Raw genomic sequence first — 17612 nt, 5'->3', positions numbered from 1 at the left:
CCGTCTCCCATTCTGGTTTGCACTCTCCCTCTGGTATCCTTTAACCCTTCATTTATTTTTATTTTTTATTTATTTTATTTTTTTTTAATCTGCAATTTTTTCCTTCTTTGCAGAAAGCAGAAATTGCCGTGGCCCCTTTGACCATCACTCTGGTGCGAGAGGAGGTGATCGACTTCTCTAAGCCCTTCATGTCTCTGGGAATCTCCATTATGATTAAGAAGCCTCAGAAGTCTAAACCAGGTGTCTTCTCCTTCCTGGACCCATTGGCTTATGAGATCTGGATGTGCATAGTGTTTGCCTACATTGGAGTCAGTGTTGTCCTGTTTTTGGTGAGTGATTGTTACAAACTAGAAATTAGAGATTTAATGTGATTGCAGAATTTTAACAGAAGAGTTAATAAAAGCTGGTAGTTAGAGATAAAAGAGAAGATATCATATGAGTAAAAAAGTTCGAAAATACTTTTGATCTACATACACGGAGGATTAGTCCAACCATATTCACTGTCAGATACCCTTTTCTTTCACGTTTATGAGTATATCATTTATATTTATTGTATGATTGTTAATCTCTTTATAAATACAGTCTGATGCTAAAATTCAGAAGAAAGCTTCTGGGTAGGAATTCATTGCTTTTAAAGGAATTCTTTTTGGACAGAAATAGCATCAAAGTCATTTATGTATGCCAGACATGCAAATATGAACGGGAGAAATGAAAGAGACACCCCCCCTTCTGAAACACAAGATTATATCAGCAAAGCTTTCATGACACCAGGGTCTGAATATTCAAGGAAACATTTTCTCTTTTACAAGCAAGACTAAATTCCCCTGCAAGATTTTCTTTGTGTTCTGATTTTCATTGAGTAGAGTTCTCCCGTGCTTCTTTCTGCTTTTTAAAGGCCATGTACATGTGTGAAACAAATACTCGAATTTTTTATTGTGTAGATTTCTGTCAATTATATTGGCACATACAGCCTGGTGACATCTTGTAGTCACTGGCACAGCTCCAACTTAAACCTGACCAGGCTTGAATCAGTAGGACTGAGTGAATCTTTAATATTGTCCTCATTTATTTTGATCTACCTGCTCTGCTCTTTCTTTATTGATGGTCTTAGGTGAGTCGTTTCAGTCCATATGAGTGGCATGCAGAGGAACCAGAGGAAGGAGCCACAGAGCAGGGCCCTACTGACCAGCCTCCCAACGAATTTGGCATCTTCAACTCTCTGTGGTTTTCTCTCGGAGCGTTCATGCAACAGGGCTGCGACATCTCACCGCGGTGAGCAGGGGAAGTGATGGTTGTTTGAAACATCAGTGCACATATGCACCAGACTGAAAGAGTCAGAGATCGTTTTTGAGGCCTGACACAGGATGTGTGTGTGTGTAGGCAAGTGTGTCTTTCTGTCTATTGGAGTGCTTTTGTAATAGCCTGTTCTGAGTCAGTGTTGACTCTGTGAATCACCTCTCACCTTGGCACTTTCTTACCTTACACTGAACTGGTCTGATATGCCAAGACACTGTGTGTTACAGACACTAAAGAAGTAATACATACACACACAAGCATGCTCAAACATGCAAACAAAAACATCTAAAAGTTTGAAGACCTGCATTCAGTCCAGCAGCTATGTCCATATGGGTCTGGTGTGGGAGAAGATTTAGCAGTTTGCTAGGTGTGTATGAATTTTTAATGCACCAAGGAAGAGGCAGAGTCCAGCTGTATTTTTAGAATATTTATAAGAATATGGCATTTTATAATTGATAACCTGAGAATGCAGTTTAGTGAAATATTCATAGCCAGCATCCTCAAGACCTTTAGGGAGCTAATCTAAGGAGGGAAGGAACAGCAGGGAACATTTCACACCAGAACAAGGAAAAGAATGATAGATGATGAGCAAAAACAGGGAAAAGAAGTGAAAAACATAAACAGGTTTGCTTAAATGAAGAAATAAAGAATGTGCATGGAGGAAAACTTTAATCACCAAAGTGGAAATGGTCACTGGATCCTGTTGTGTTGAAAAAGAAAGAAAAACATAAGTTGAGATTCATTTTTAAAGATTAACTTGAAAATGTGATCATGACATTCAAGGAAATTCATGAAATTAAAGTAGGATGAGGGAGATGCAGACAGCCTTAATAAAAAAAAGTGTTATTCTTGTTTACCTGCCTTCCCTCCATTCTATCACTCTGCACTTTAAAATTTTAACAAGTAGAAATAATAAATTCAGATTAACAATTGCTACTCACTTTCTTTATAGGTATATTCCAAGTCATTGCTTTGAATTAGCTTGACTTACAGTAAACAGCCAAAACAAACAAATTTTTCTTATTGCATAATCATTTCTGGACGATACTGATTGCAAGGACATAAAATTTAGGAATCTTTGGCGCTCATTCCATCCAATATCTAGAAACTACTGCACTGCTCTCAGCAAAGACTTTTATTATGCAATTACCACACAATGGTGCACACTGTCTTAGTCCTATTGGAGCTAAGGGAAATAGCTTAAGCTCCTCTTAAAGGCAGAGATGTTCCCAAGTCCACAATGGATTTGCAAGTCAAGTCTATTTTTATTTTTTATCTCGGGTTAAAGTCAAGTCTCAAGTCTATGACTTGTAAGTGCTCCCACTACAACGTGGCGCCAAATCAATAGCTAGGCTCCTTTGCTCTGTTGTTCCCCGGTGGTGGAATGATATACTGAACTCTGTCCAATCCGCAGAGTCCTTATCTACTTTTAAGAGCAAGCTAAAGAATCACCTGCTTAAGGAGCATTTCTGTGCTTAGCTTAACTCTTCTACTCGTCAGAATGAGTTAGAAAAATTTGTCCAGCTCTTTGGCTCAACTCAGCACTGAATAAGCTGCATGCACTTACACCCAAGATGATATTGTGTGTTGGAAATGTGGTCTTGTAATTAAACAAAGGACTACTATAGTGGGGACAAAAAACAAAAAACACTGCCTCTAGAACTACTTGACAGCACCTGTGTCCAACTGGATTCACAGCAGTCTGACTACCACTTAATTATGACGTCCGCTTCTGCTTGATTTCTTGCTTGTGTTGTTCTTACTCCCAAATGTAAGTCGGTTTGGAGAAACTTGTCTGCTAAATGAATAGAATAGAAAAGTCCAAGTCAAGTCGCAAGTCACTTTTGGTTGTAATGAGTAATTTGCCATGTGATGCCTGTCATCTGGTCTGCTTAAGACACTGTATTTCAATAGTAAAAAAAATGAAAATAAATACTTATCCTTTATGTAGCAGAATAAGTATCTTAAGCTTACTGACAAATGCTATGTCCCTCTCCACTGGAAACCAGACATGACTGTGACAGAAAATCTACAGAATAGTAAAAAAAAAAAAAAAAAAAAAACTTCAGAACCACAAAAATCATTGACCATTAGTTACATTAGTGTCATGTTTGGGAAAGTGATCACATTCAGCAGACAGAGAGGAGATCATGAAGTAAAAGTTAATATTTTTTGTGAGTCTCAAATTGTGAATTGTGAGTCAAGTCAAAAGTCCTTTCAGAGCAAGTTCAAGTCAAAATTGAACTCACTGGATACATGACTAAAGTGCAACTCAAGTATCCAATTCTACCTTACAGCTCTTCTGTAAACAAAAGACCACCAAACCTTTCTGTTAAAAACAAGGATTTTCATTGGTGAAATTGATTAACACACTCAGAGTCACTACTTCAAAACCTTAACATAAAGGAAAATTAAATACAGTATGAGCAAACATAATGGATGAACACAGGCAAAACAGAAAATTCTCCTACATCAATTTTTTTTTGTTTTTTTTCTTTGTTTAATTTTTTTTATTACATTTATGTATAACATAGTGTAGTTGATAACTATTAATATAAAGAAAACAAAGGAATTTATATATTTAGGTTGAATTTCAGTGATTTTCAGTTGAATATTTAAATCCAGTTAAATCTGTCTTACTTATTGATCCTTTATCTGACTAATGTCATTTCAAGCTGAAATCCATGATTCAAACATGGCCCAGATATAGCAGTAGCCTAACAGTGCTGAATATTGATCAATCTATAATATTGCCCATGATGGTGAAGTAGAAAAGGAATTTAAAGTTTTGCATTTAATTGTTTTCATTATAATAAAAAAAAATGCTAATTTACACGTGACAGTACAGGTTTTTTTTTTCAGCTGTGTACTGAATTGTGTTTACTACAAAGTAGAATCACTTTCTTTATCAAAATGAGAAGAAGCACTTAAAGAGGAGCCAGAGAATAATGTTTTCTTTAATGCTTAAAAATTGTATACTCATAGGGAAAAGGTGTACTTCTGCAACTACAAGTTCAACTTGAATTCTTTTGGAGTCAAGGTAAAGAGAACACTAGTGAGATTTGTTAGTGAAGATGGCACATAACGCAAATGTAGAAAGGTGTGGTTGCCTTAAAAAGTTCTGCACAGTTTGGATTTGCACCATCTGTCAAGTCCTCTATTTGGGAGACCTCGTGTTTAAAATATTTAGACAGAGCTTCCAATGCAATAACATATCGTGGTGAGGAAATAACAACAGAAATATATTTTAGTGTATATGAATGTAGTGTATTACTTGAAGTAGGTGATGTACAAAAATAGTTGAGAGGCAAAAGGAGGGACGCCAACTTGATGTATAATAAAAATAATGGTTTTATTACAAAAAGTCTGCAGAAATCTGTGTGATCTCTCAGATTGTAGAAAAACCCTGTCCATATTATGGCAGCCTTTTTATGCGCTCTCACAAACAACATTCCTAAACTGACCTTTGGAGCCAGTCATAAGACTGGCATATGGGGACACATGGCGCTGTATTTTGAGGAGTACATTGATTTTACCAAACTCTTGTGACACTGTCCATTCCAAAGGTCGGTTGTGTTTGCTGTATCCATGTGATACTTGCAGAAACAGACTTTTATAACTTAATTTGCTTAATATGCTTATACTACCTACATGATGCTAATGATTAGACACTACATGGACCTTAGATGTAGCCTGGCAGGATATGTGGCTGTAGCGTTTATATATTTTGAGTGGTTTATACAGTCTACTTTCAGAACTACTTACTGTAATAAAAAGATACACTACAAAGCCTTTGCAGATTTTCTCAGTGATGCGCCCCCTATTGACGGCTAATTCAGCATCCATCTTGCATCCTACCTGTGCTGTAAGATCTCTCAAGGCCAGAAAAAGACATTCCTATCTTGACTCTTGTCTCATCTTTTGTTAAGTCTCTTTCTCTTTTCATCTCTTCCTCAAATAGCGTCTTCTTCTGTTTCTTGGCTGAATCAGCCACAGTGCGCATTCAAAACGACCGGTGTGTTTATATCTGTTTGCTAGAGTGTGACGCGTTGTGTAAGGTGAAACTTGGCTACAACTTCAGGCAGCGCCTTGTGCCATCAAATTAGCGTAGAGTTTTAAAGTCAGAAAGTTACTTAAAGCATAAAGTAACAAAAAATAAAAATAGCCTGAAACAGATGTAATATGTAAAATAACTTGATGAAGCAGCTTTGATTAACAATATACAGAAACTCTTTTCTCAGTGCTGTTATTCATATTCAGACTTTAAACAAAATATCACCCACATACACGCAAAATGATTTTATATTCTTATGGATCATCCTCTATTTCTAAAACTATTTTACAACAAGTGTTTCCAAACCACTTCCCCTTATCATCATTAGCATTTTCTCATTTGGGGAAAGAGCAAATTTTTCATCAGCTGCTCGGACTTAGCTTTTTTTATCCTCCTCTTTTCCTCTTTCATCCATTTCTTACATTGTCTCGACACCTGTCGTCTCTCTCTCTCTCCTTCCCACTTTAATGTGACTGACAGGCCAATTCTGTTCTCACAAAATAGAAAACCCTCACACCAGCCTCTGTTACACACACTAACACACACATGAACATGTAGATTCTGCACAAGAATACACAGACACTGAGCACACTTATTTTTTCCTGTAGATACATGCAGAAAATAACACTCATTGTGTAGTTTCCCAACAATCCAACACACACATTCACATACAGTCCCCTGTGCATAAGCTACAGCTGTCAACGAAATAATGTGATACTAAACATGAAGCCAGTGTTCGTCATATAAATCACTGGGCCCTGTCACTTTCGATACAGTACAAGTCCTCTATGGGCCAGGATTACTCCAGTCATAAACACCAGATTATATTCTTACAATGAAAAATCTGTCAGTTATATAGTTTTCCTCCTCTTCAGTCTGTTTTATATACATAACTTTTTACATATGGAATGTTGTTTCACTGGCAAATGTGATGTCTGGGATGTCTCCTGTAAAGACAGCCCATTCAATTTATTAAGTGAATTTGTGATATTTAAAATATAACAACTTAAATCTCATGGGATAAGCAGTATTGCAACTAAAGCTGTATTTAGAAATGTGGCTCTACTCCCTGGGTAGTCATGGAGCTTATTGATGGAAACACTGTGCACATTTTGATCTGCAACCCTCTCTAGTTTACAGATAACAGCTTTGGCGATACACACCTCTAAATTGGTATATTTACAATTTGTGGACACACTGACGTGCAGAAATGCTGCTTATTAATGAGAAGGTAGAAGCTGAGGGAAAAGGAGAGCACTCAAAGAACAGCATGCATTACTGGTGGCAGCATGAATTAAAAACAGTATACTCCAAATCAGAAATTTGCAGCATTATGTTTGGGATACTGGGTTTATTGTCTTTAAATCGGAACAATAGTGTTTATATTCAACAGTTATTCAAAGTTCTGGGGCGTGCATACAAAAATTGGCATACCTAGTTATAGTCACAAAATCAAACCCTCATAATCTCACCTTCTCCCCAACAGTGGCCTATGGCTCCTGACTGTTGTGAAAAACCAAAAATATGTGAATGACACTCTTAATCTCTCTTCACATAGGATTAAGGGCCTTTGCCAGAAGGTGATGAGACTTTACTTATGTGCTTAAATGGTTTCTCCCTTATCTCTTTCACATTTGGTCTTTTAACAAAATATTCTAAAGTAGAGCTTGAGGAAGCCAAACTGTCTTCCATGAATCATTGACTTCAGATGATGTCAAAAGTTAGAAAATATTAAGAAATAATGGGTGAAGAATTAGTTATTTGATTCATTGATGAGAGAAGGGAATAAAACACCAACCAGGCTTTTTGGCATAAATTCATCTGATGGATGAGGCACTAAGACACTCTGCTCTGCAGAAATTATGGTCTTTTAAAAAGAGACATGTCAGGCATATCATTGTGTCTTACCATTTTTCAGTCTCCTTAGTTCATTTCCTTTAAGCTTCTGTTCTCTTGTTCACCTTTGCAAGCAGGTAAAGTCATTATGCTAACTCCAGTCACACCTGCTATCTGAAATGTGCTACAGCAAAGCCATTATTGGCATATCTTATAATTCATATATGTTGCTGCAGCAACATATTATATGATAAATGCTGCAGCTAAATGTTTTTAACTGCAACATTTGCATTTAAAAATATCATATGCACATCATGCTATGTACTTTTAATGTCACAATCTTCCTAAAACTATGCAAAAATGTCCTAAAACACACACACACATAATAATAAACTAACAAAGCAGTTCTGGCCCCCAGAAATGTGGAGTGCAGGGCCACCACAGATTGGAAGTGCCCTGCTGTCCACCAACCACTATATTGTTTTGAGGTCTCCGAGAACAAGATGATACTGGGTCTCAGCAAGGTCTGGGTGATGTGAGATGGAATTTTTAGCTGCCTCTCTAGGTCAATTGGCATCACCCAGTCATGCACTGTGGACATCAGAACAATAGGACAGTGTTTGGGTCTGTCCAATGGCCAATGACCTTCCTGAGGCTATTCACTGGTTTTTCTGACTGATGGTATATTGAAATATTCTTCTACCAGAATTTGCACTCTGCAAGTGACTCACATAAACAGATATGAAACAGGGTATGGTGCTAAGATCATTGTGTCCAAATCAGCAGTAAACATGCACCTTGTTTGTTCCATGTTTGTTGCTTTCTAGTTGATTGATATCCCATGCTAGCATGCATTTGCCTGCACATCATTACCAATTTTTCACCTTCCATGAGTCTGCCCTGACAGTGGGATGCTCATTGTTTTTAGACTTTATACTGTATCTCTTCTACCTTTCCATTTGTATCATCTTCAGCCAGTGAGTGTGGAGAATGACATTTACAGCAGACTTAAAAGAAACTAAAAGGAAGGAGGTGGAATTTTTCTCACAAACGGGTTGAATGTATCTCTGCCTGCGTGGTTTGCCATTTACAGTTTATTTGTGTTTTTCTTTTTAAAATCTTACATATTGTCTGACCTGTATTGTGTTTTTTTATCACTTTTATTGGCCTCAAATGTTTCTACAGGGATTACTTACTACATGTTCTGTCTGTGTGTGCATGAGAGACTGTGTGTATTGAGCTGCTATAGCTGGTCCATTGGTATTCAGTGTGGGTCCCTCCCTCTGTGCTGCAGTCATCTCTGCAGTCTGGAAGACACAGTATAACACACACCCCCATTCACCTCTATCACTTTGTCTCCTCCTTTTATCTATCTATCTATCTATCTATCTATCTATCTATCTATCTATCTATCTATCTATCTATCTATCTATCTATCTATCCATCCATCCATCCATCCATCCATCCATCCATCCATCCATCCATCCATCCATCCGATTTCTAATGATAGCCTTTGTTAAGTGACATTCCCATTAATACAAATTACAATACACACATGTGGTGCCATACGGAGGGGTGCAATAACTACTTTCTTTGAGCAAAGAACATCTTTTTTTCTATTTTCTTTTTGCAAATACACCAACTTGTGTTTCTTGCACCTTTTTCTCAAGTGCAAGGAAATGTCTGGCAGCAGACACAAGTATATTTACACACACTAACACACATAGTCAGATTGACCTTGGTATGGCATTTGTACCACCCACCTGTCATCTCTATGTCCACAAGCTTTCAGATTCCTAATGTCAGTGATTGGCCCGGTCACAATAAGAGAAGAGGCAACAAAATGATGGGCAGTCAGGTGATGACACATGAAGTAAAAGAAAGAAGAAGTAGAAATGAATAAATGGTAGAGAAAAATACGAGATTGCATTCATAGGAGAGGAATGGGTGTAGGAGGAGAGAGTGGTAAAGTGATCTCCAGTGAACGTCTCACGGGGATTGGATATGTCTCTGTCAATAAACATCTGAAATTACAGCTTTCTGCTCTTGTGTGTGTGCTCGTTGAGTGGGATTGTGTGTGTGTGTGTATGCTCCTGTGCTGCAGTTGGGTACTTCTGAAGCACGTATGTTTGCAAGTATCATGTGAAAGTATTGAGTAAATGGCTGTGGGTGTGCTGAATAGTTAATGGTAGCAACAGATCCAGCTAATGGCATGACTAACTAACTGCACTGGTACACAGAGGCCTACTGAGTAATTAATGATTGGGCTCAAGGTCACTGATTAAAAGCCAGTGATGCTGATTGACTCACTTTGTTTATGAGTTAACTTTTCTATAAATCTTTTGAGGCTTCCACGCTGTCTTGTCTTATCCCTCCCATTATTTTCTTGTATTCCACCTGCCGCACTTGATTTTTAATCTATCAATCAGCTCTTTTTCAAGTGTCTGTTGGCATTCTGCTCTTCAATCTGTCTCCATCTGCTTTTAAGTCTTCCTGTCTGTTTCAATCAATTTAATCAATTCTCTATTTCACACCTTTAGTCATTGCAAGAAAAAGATAAAGGGGCAAATTGAGAAGGAGGAGGGAAATCATAAGTATTTTCTTTTTGAATTTGTCTGCATTATTCACTGTTTCCGTTGTTTATAGCCAGCTAATTGAACTTAAAAATCATAAGCCACACTATCATATGCCAGTGTAAGAAATATTAACATGTGTGGTGCCATCACCTGAAAACCTGCCTTTGGTCCTTCCTGAAATAAGAAGTTGGAAGCTTTTAAAGAACCTTTTCTAGGAGCTGACTCAGTAACAAAAGTCCAGTAAATTGATGTATTAAAGTTGCAGCTGAGTTTTTCGAAACAAAGCATCAGTAATTAATCACAGTTTTCAAGTAACTTGCCAAAACTGATCTTCCATTAGTCCTTGGGAAAACAAAAATAAAACAAAGCAGAGCAACAGGCTCAGAAACACACACTAGCCAAAACTGCAATCACTCCAGTCAGGTGAGAAAATCCAGATGCATTAGATGAAAACAAACTGTATTGTCTAAAGCAGTGTGTGTGTATTTGTGTGGCAGAGAGAGAGAGAGAGAGAGAGAGGTACAGAATGCCATTAATCTTTCACAGAGAGGATTGGGAAGGCAATCTGTTGGCTATCATAGATGATACATGACCTGCTATAGAATGGTTCTCCTGTTGCATACCAACACACACTACAAAACAGCACACACAGGCTGCATACAGCTGTGTCACATGAGGAATCAAAGACATCGCTCCCAAAGATCACCCATATACACCAACATGCACCCTTCATAATACATGTGCTCACATCAACAAATCCCTCAATTGATCAGCGACCATCCCCCTGAAACACATGCCTTATACTACCAAGCAAACATATACAAACGTATAAGAAAACTTTGGGAAACATACAGTATACCAGTCAAAACTTAGATTTAAGGGGAAAGTATGTCCAACTTTTTTAACTGGTATACTATATTTAATTTTTTGGAAGATGCTATTGAAGTTCCAGTTCCATAGTGGGTATGTTGTCCATTTATTATGTGTTTACCAAATAGATGGTTTGTTTATTCCACGAATCACCAAATCTGGACCTCTTGGGGCAGTGTCCTGCAGGTTTTCAAATTGTCCCTGATCCAACACACCTGACCCAAATTAAATGGACCCAACAGCCTATGAAGTTCTGCATAATGAGTCATTAGTTTCAATCAGGTTTGTTAGAGCAGGGTCACACTGAATACCTGCAGGACACTTGCCTAAGCTGTCCAGATTTGGTAATCCCTGCTTTATACCCTTATATACAATCCACAGCAGATAAAAACATCCTATATCAGTGTTTCTCAGTCCTGGTCCTCAGGGCCCACTGCCCTGCATGTCGTAGAGGTAACCCTACGTTAACACACCTGAATTAAATGAAAGGCTTGTTAACAGGCTGCAAAGAACTTAATGAGAAAGTTTATTAATCTGAATCAGGTGTATATAGAGGAAACACCATTGTCAAGTAATTCCTTTAACAAGCCACAAAATTATCTTATATTGAAAAAATTCATTTCGACAAAGTAATACCCCTCTACGGTGGCCGGAAAGTGCAAAACAATTTTACATTGAGTCAAAAACTTTTACATTTTTGCAATACACATTTACATCTAGTGAAACACTTTTACAAGTTTACTGAAAGATATTTACGTGTTTCACCTAAATCTGTGACCATCAGAATCTGTGACTGCAGGGAGCCCTCTACATGTATGTCTTAGAAGAAGAGCAAAGTCTTGAAAACACTTTTATTTAAGTTTGAGTTCATTATAATGCAGGTACAGTAAAGTAATGCATTCTGATAGCTATCCAAAATGTGTTTTCAATAAAAGTTTTCAAGACTTTGCTCGTGTTCTAAAACGTATATGCAGAGAAATGTACACTTTTGCCCCCTGTGGTGACAGATTCTGATGGATCACAGATTTTGGTGTAACACCTAGCTTTGTAATTGTGTTTTGGAAAACTTGTGAAAGTGCTTCACTGGATGTAAATTTATATCACGAAAATGTAAAAGTGTTTCACTCGATGTAATATTGTTTTGTACTTCCGGGCCACTGTACCCCTTGGTTCCACCAAACGCCAATCTTTCCACCTGGCACCCTTTTACCCAAGAGTGTTTCAGAGCGTCTCTGCCTTGGCTGGATTCTCAAGTTCACTCGATCAAGCAAGGATTGCAACATTGTGTTATAGGTTATTTGGCCAGTCTGAACAGGTCTTAAATGCTCATTCTTTATTTCTTTACATTAGGTGTGTGTGGTGTTATACAAAATGGTGCGGCTTTCCACCTCCAATATTAACTCCTCATCATCTATGATGTCAATTTTCAAGCAAAACCTTCTCCAACCTGATGCCATGGTGCCCATGCTGACAGTTATGACATAATGTTGACGTTTCAGAATAAAAACACTATCCAAAGTTGGTACATAGTGTTTTATTTTTAAAACCAGTCAGATCAAATTTGCTTTTCATCAACTGACTTCCTGCCTGAACAATCGGCTCTGCTTTAGATTGACATGATATCCAAGCATTAAGCATGATCCAAGCGTCGACATTCAGAAAATGTCACAGATCACAAAAGAGAGCAGACTCTAAGGAAGAAAAGGCAAACTGAAATCATGGATCACTCCACACCCTGTAAAATGATCTCCTTAAATACTGGTGTAAATGTCACAGATAGGTCATTAAGACCTTCGTAAAATGTGTCAATTTCAAGACAAATTAATACTTTTTTTGCCACATTTTTTTACAATATTAAAAAATAGACTAATTAAAAGCGCACAGTGGAGAAATCTTGCTTTTGAGCCACCTGCCCTTTTCTCTGTCCGCATTACTGACATTTATTTAAGCTTTGTCTTTCTTTTATTTCTGTGGTGTGTTTTTTCCCATATAGCCCTAACCATAGGTGTCATTATGCCAATTTTAGGGGTCTGGAGCTATTCTAAAATGTTCTTAAGCCTCCCTTTAAAATAAAAATTTTATTATTGGCTGTAATGATTGACGTGATCATTTGAATTGTTTTATGTCTGGAACACAGCGCAGTGAAATTTCCCATTTAAAGTCCCGGCAGCCAAATCCATTCCATTTATCACCTCTCCACATTTTCATCCCAACCTTTCACTCCAACTGCTTCTGCAGCTGCATATAACACCATATCAAAATGGTTACACAGGGTGGTTTTTTTTAAAGATGAAAGTAAGTAGCAGCCACTAACTCCTGCTAGTTAACGGCAACAATGTGGTTATTATTGATAAATTAGGCATTTACTGTTTTACAAATAAAACACTTGCTACCCCTGTCTAGTTAATTTGTTAGATTGATGTCGAGTTCTGTTACTGTTTGGTTAGCTCTTGAGACTAGTTTGTTCTCTAGCTGTTATTTTCTTAATTTTTATTACTCCATCAATTATGTCTCTTGTATCCAGACCGAGACAGGACAAGGACAGAGAGGACAGAGACATCTGCTGTGGAGGAGAGTCTGTGGACTCCTAAATCACTAGGGATTTAGGACTGAGTTGTATATACGCTTTCATTTTCTGTTAAAGTGTCCATTGAAATCAAAAAATCCTCTCATCAGGTCTCATTAAAATGCCTTCACAGATTTTCCACTCATCTGTCAGATCACATACCCTAATGGCCCAGCTGAACGTTTAAAATTGGTTTCTAATTATGCTTTCCATGTTCCTTCTATCTTCTGCCACCAATGTCTTTTTTTGTTTTTCAGAGCTAATCAACACACTGTGAAGATTATCAAATTATATTGAATTTGTCATCAACAGTAACAACCTTTCACCAACAGTTGCTGAACACTACATTTGATGTGTTTGACATCTTTTTCCACAGATTCAAAGTCAGTATTTTAAGTCTGCATCTGTCTCTGTCAATCCATTTTTCACATGCTAAAGAAAAAATTTATAAACAAAAGAAAAACAAATTTCTTTTGTCTCCTAAAAAGTATAAAACAAACCCCAACAACTCTTTCGTAGGAGAATCCATCACAGTGTACTGAAGGTTCATTAATTCAGCCCAATAAATCAATGCCTCAAGGACAGACACTATCAATTCATATTTGTGTGTGTATGTTTGTGCGAGAGATATAAAGGATTAAGAGTTGTGCTCTGTTCTAAACAGCAGCAGAATGTGAAGTTGCTCTAAAAGGTGGCAATTTATGCCAAGTCAGGTATCAGCACACCCTGCAGACCTCTGGCTTTCCTTGTCTATTCAGCATGCACTTCTTAAAAACAAACCCTGCCCAGTAAAATAACTTGCATATCACTGCTTTCACAACAGATGGGTCATCTTACCAAATGGCTTTCTGAGGTATGTTCAGCCTTAATGTCAGATTGCATATAAGATGTGACCTCTAACCTAAATTTGGCAAAGTACCTTTTGCCAGTGATTTACAAGGTTGATATGATTGTGTCTAATGTAATAGGAGTTATGATTCCAAAATAATGGTAACTTTTACAAAGTTGATAAGTTGGTTCAGTCAATATATCTCAGCTAAACCTTTTTTTAAGTATTATTTTAAACAATCATACTTTGAAATTATGACTGTATACTACTTTCTTGGGCACAAATGACTGGAGGATGTGGCTGCCCATCAGCCAGGGACTGAAATGGATCATTTAGCAACAAAGAGTCCAATGTGGAAAGATGGTAGAAACCAAATAATGAGATTAAAGATGAGCACTGAATTTCAAAATGATGACTGCTCTCATCAGAGCAGGTGTCAAGCACATCATCGAGAGCTACTATGGCAAGCTGAAGATCTGTCATGCACTGCTAGCCTATACAACTATGTGGCAACAGCTGGACAGAGGATGCTCCATCTCACCCATTCTATTCACGGCAACGTTTGAGGTCATTCTGATTGGCGCAAGAACAGTGTTCAGAGGAATGTGCAATAGTGCAGGGCAATGCTTACCACCTCTGCAATGTTTTATGGATGATGTCACCAGTCTATTGCTGACAGCTGCATGCACATTGTGACTCCTCAAAAGATTAGAAGAACTGCTGTCCAAGGCCAGGATAAAGATAAGGCCTGCCAAGTTGCACAGCCTTTCAATCCACAAGGGTAGCAGAGTGGATTTGGCAGGAGAAAGAATCCCAGCGTTAACTATACAGCCAATCAAAAGCCTGGGAAGAAACTATACAGCAGAGCTTAAAGACAGGCACATGGCAACAGTAGTCAAAGACCAATTGAAAGAGGGCTTGAAGAGGACTGACCAGAGCTACATTCTTGCTAAACACAAGATCTGGTGTTTTCAGTTCACACTATACCAACGTGTAATGTGGCCATTAAAGATGAGCTAGATAACATCATGAACAATTACAAGTGGCTGGTACTTCCAAAATGTCTTTCAGCAACTGCTCTGTTTGGAAAAAATGCACTGCAATTACCTCTAAAAAACATCTCTCTTGGCTACAGGCTGAAGAAGACCAGGCTGGTGCTTGAACTGAAGCAGTCAAGTAACCAGCTGGTCAGGAATGCTAACATCAAGGTCTGAACAGGGAAAGGAAAACAGAAAAATGTGTTGACAGTGCCTTCTCAAGACTGAGGCACCACTAACTGGTCAGGAAAACCCAGCAAGGAAAGTGTGGGCTAGGCTGGGGAGAGCCTCAGAAGCTGTGGTACAGAGCTTCTGTAAGCGAACAAAAGAGGATGGTGGTGACAGAAGTGATGAGAATTGAGAAAGACAGGCTCTTGGTCAAGTCAATCAGCCAATGGGCATTCTCCCCAGAAAGATGGGGTGGGGTCACCTATGGAGGGTACCTTAAGCGAGGCTGAGCTTTCTAATCCAAGCCACATATGACACGCTCCCAAGTCCAGCCAATCTAACCTGATGGTTTGGCTTGGAAGAGAACTGCCGCTTGTTTGGAATGGCCCAAGCCACACTCAACCACATCTTGTATGGCTGCAAGATTGCTTTGGCACAAGGTCGCTTCAGGTGGCCACATGACCAGGTGCTAAGGAAGCTGGTAGAGCTCACAGAGAGCAAGAGATCCCACTGCAAATAGGCAAGCCCAGCATCAGCAGAAGCCTCTTTTCCAGTTCATTGCAGCGGAACAGTCCTCACAGAATTACCTTGCAGAGAGCATAACAGTCTTGGCCCCAGGAAGATGAAAAAAAAGGTCTTGATTGTCAATTTGACAGTCCCATGGGAAGAATCAATTCAGGAAGCGTGTAAAAGAAAGAAATCCCAGTATGCAGAACTTGTGGCTGAGAGTCAGCAGAGGGGCTGGAGAGTAACAACCTTTTCAATGAAAGTTGACTGCCGTGGCTTTGTGGGGCTTTCAACTAAGAGCTTTCTCAAAGACATTGGCTTCTCAGAGACAAAAGCTCAGAAAGCCCTGAAAGACCTCTCTGAAGAAGCAGCAAAAAGGATTTTCAGCTTTGGTCATGGAGAAAAGACAAGAGCTGGGGGACTAGAACAGCCACACAGTAGGACCTGAGTACCAAAGTCCAGCTGGAGAGAGCTGCAGGGAGACATCCCTCACCACTGTCCCTCCATCCTGAGATGTACTGGAAGTAAAGGGGCAAAGCATCAGTGGCATCCAACTGAAGACCCTGCAGCTAGCATTTAGGCCCTGGCAGAGGTACAACCAGCAGGAATGCTAAGCACGTACTACCACCAACCTGTGAAAATAATTTGCTTACAATGTCTGTTAATCATATGTGTTTGAATAACAGAAACTAAAGAAAACAGATTTAAAAAACATTTGATACATTGTATATAAAACTGCCAGATTTCCATATTGAATGAACCCAGCCACTTTGTCCGATATTCTTTTGTACCCCCTAGCTACTACTTAAGCATTTTAGGCAGAAGTTCGGAATACAAGTTTTGGGATCCAACACATATCCACATAGAAATTATGTACACTAAACCAGTGGATCTCAAACTTTTTGAGCCACAACCCCCAAGATACCATGTATTGATATTTGCAACCCTGACCCCCAGGTGACGACTTTGTGATTAATTGTGTGATGTATGAAATTAGTCACCTTGCAGCCATCCTCTAAATGTAAGGCTGGAAATCTGTCGAAATCTTCATAAATAATGAGGATAAAGTGGTTTTTGGTGGTTCACTGCTGTAATAGGGCACTTACCTGCCAAAAATCAGCTAAGTTTGGGTAAAAATCTCAAATTTATTTAAAAAATGTGGGCTATCTACAATTATCTGGCAACCCCTTGAAAGTATCTTGCGACCCCCAGTTTGAGAAGCACTCCAGTAAACAACCCTTGTAGCACCTGTATCACTCACTGGCTTGCTGGTCTTGGTTGTTTTAAAAGCCACGGAGCCTCAGCTCCACTTTTCACAAGATTTGTTTAAAGTTTAATGTTTTGTAGATAAATCTTATTAAAACTGTTCAACCTTACATAGTTTTTCCCATGAGGTTGCATTGAAATTGGGCTATTACCATGGCATACCATGAAATTTATTAGTCTCCTGTTGTGCTGATTTATACTGTTTTTATGTGTTTTTGGTTATTATTTTTTTGTTTGTTTGTTTGTTTGTTTTGTTTTGTTTTTTAACATTTGTGAGGTAGATGTTACCTTTCACCATGCATTTCAGCCCCACTGCTACTTTTGACACCAGCATGAAACTTGTCATGTAATAGAAAGATAATGGCTCTAGGTTGTTTAAATATACAGTATTGTATGTATTTCATGTCATGGTAATAGCACCAAAGAAATACTAATGGGCCATTGCAGATAAATCCATGAAGCATGATAGTCAATAGTCCCTGAATGCTCAGCTTACCTTGGTGCGTTAGATTAACCCATTATGTGGTGACCCATTCTCCTTGAAAATAATTAATATTTCAGAATTTCATGAAATAGCAATGTATTAAGTGCTTGGCTCAACCAGTCC

General features: G+C 38.4%; 1 protein-coding gene across 6 annotated transcripts in view; it reads left to right on the top strand.

Moving 5' to 3' along the window:
- The window catches only part of gria4a (glutamate receptor, ionotropic, AMPA 4a), a 125631-nt gene that overhangs the window by 91806 nt on the left and 16213 nt on the right, over positions 1 to 17612 (top strand). For all 6 annotated transcript variants that reach the window (XM_041994895.1, XM_041994890.1, XM_041994892.1 and 3 more), the window contains exons 12-13: positions 114 to 329; positions 1112 to 1272. In XM_041994895.1, the coding sequence (XP_041850829.1) occupies positions 114 to 329; positions 1112 to 1272 (377 nt within the window). The remainder of the gene's footprint in view (positions 1 to 113; positions 330 to 1111; positions 1273 to 17612) is intronic.

This window comes from Melanotaenia boesemani, chromosome 9 (genome assembly GCF_017639745.1).
Source record: "Melanotaenia boesemani isolate fMelBoe1 chromosome 9, fMelBoe1.pri, whole genome shotgun sequence".
Classification (NCBI taxonomy): Eukaryota; Metazoa; Chordata; class Actinopteri; order Atheriniformes; family Melanotaeniidae; genus Melanotaenia; species Melanotaenia boesemani.
This window is presented reverse-complemented; position numbering and strand designations above follow the sequence as displayed.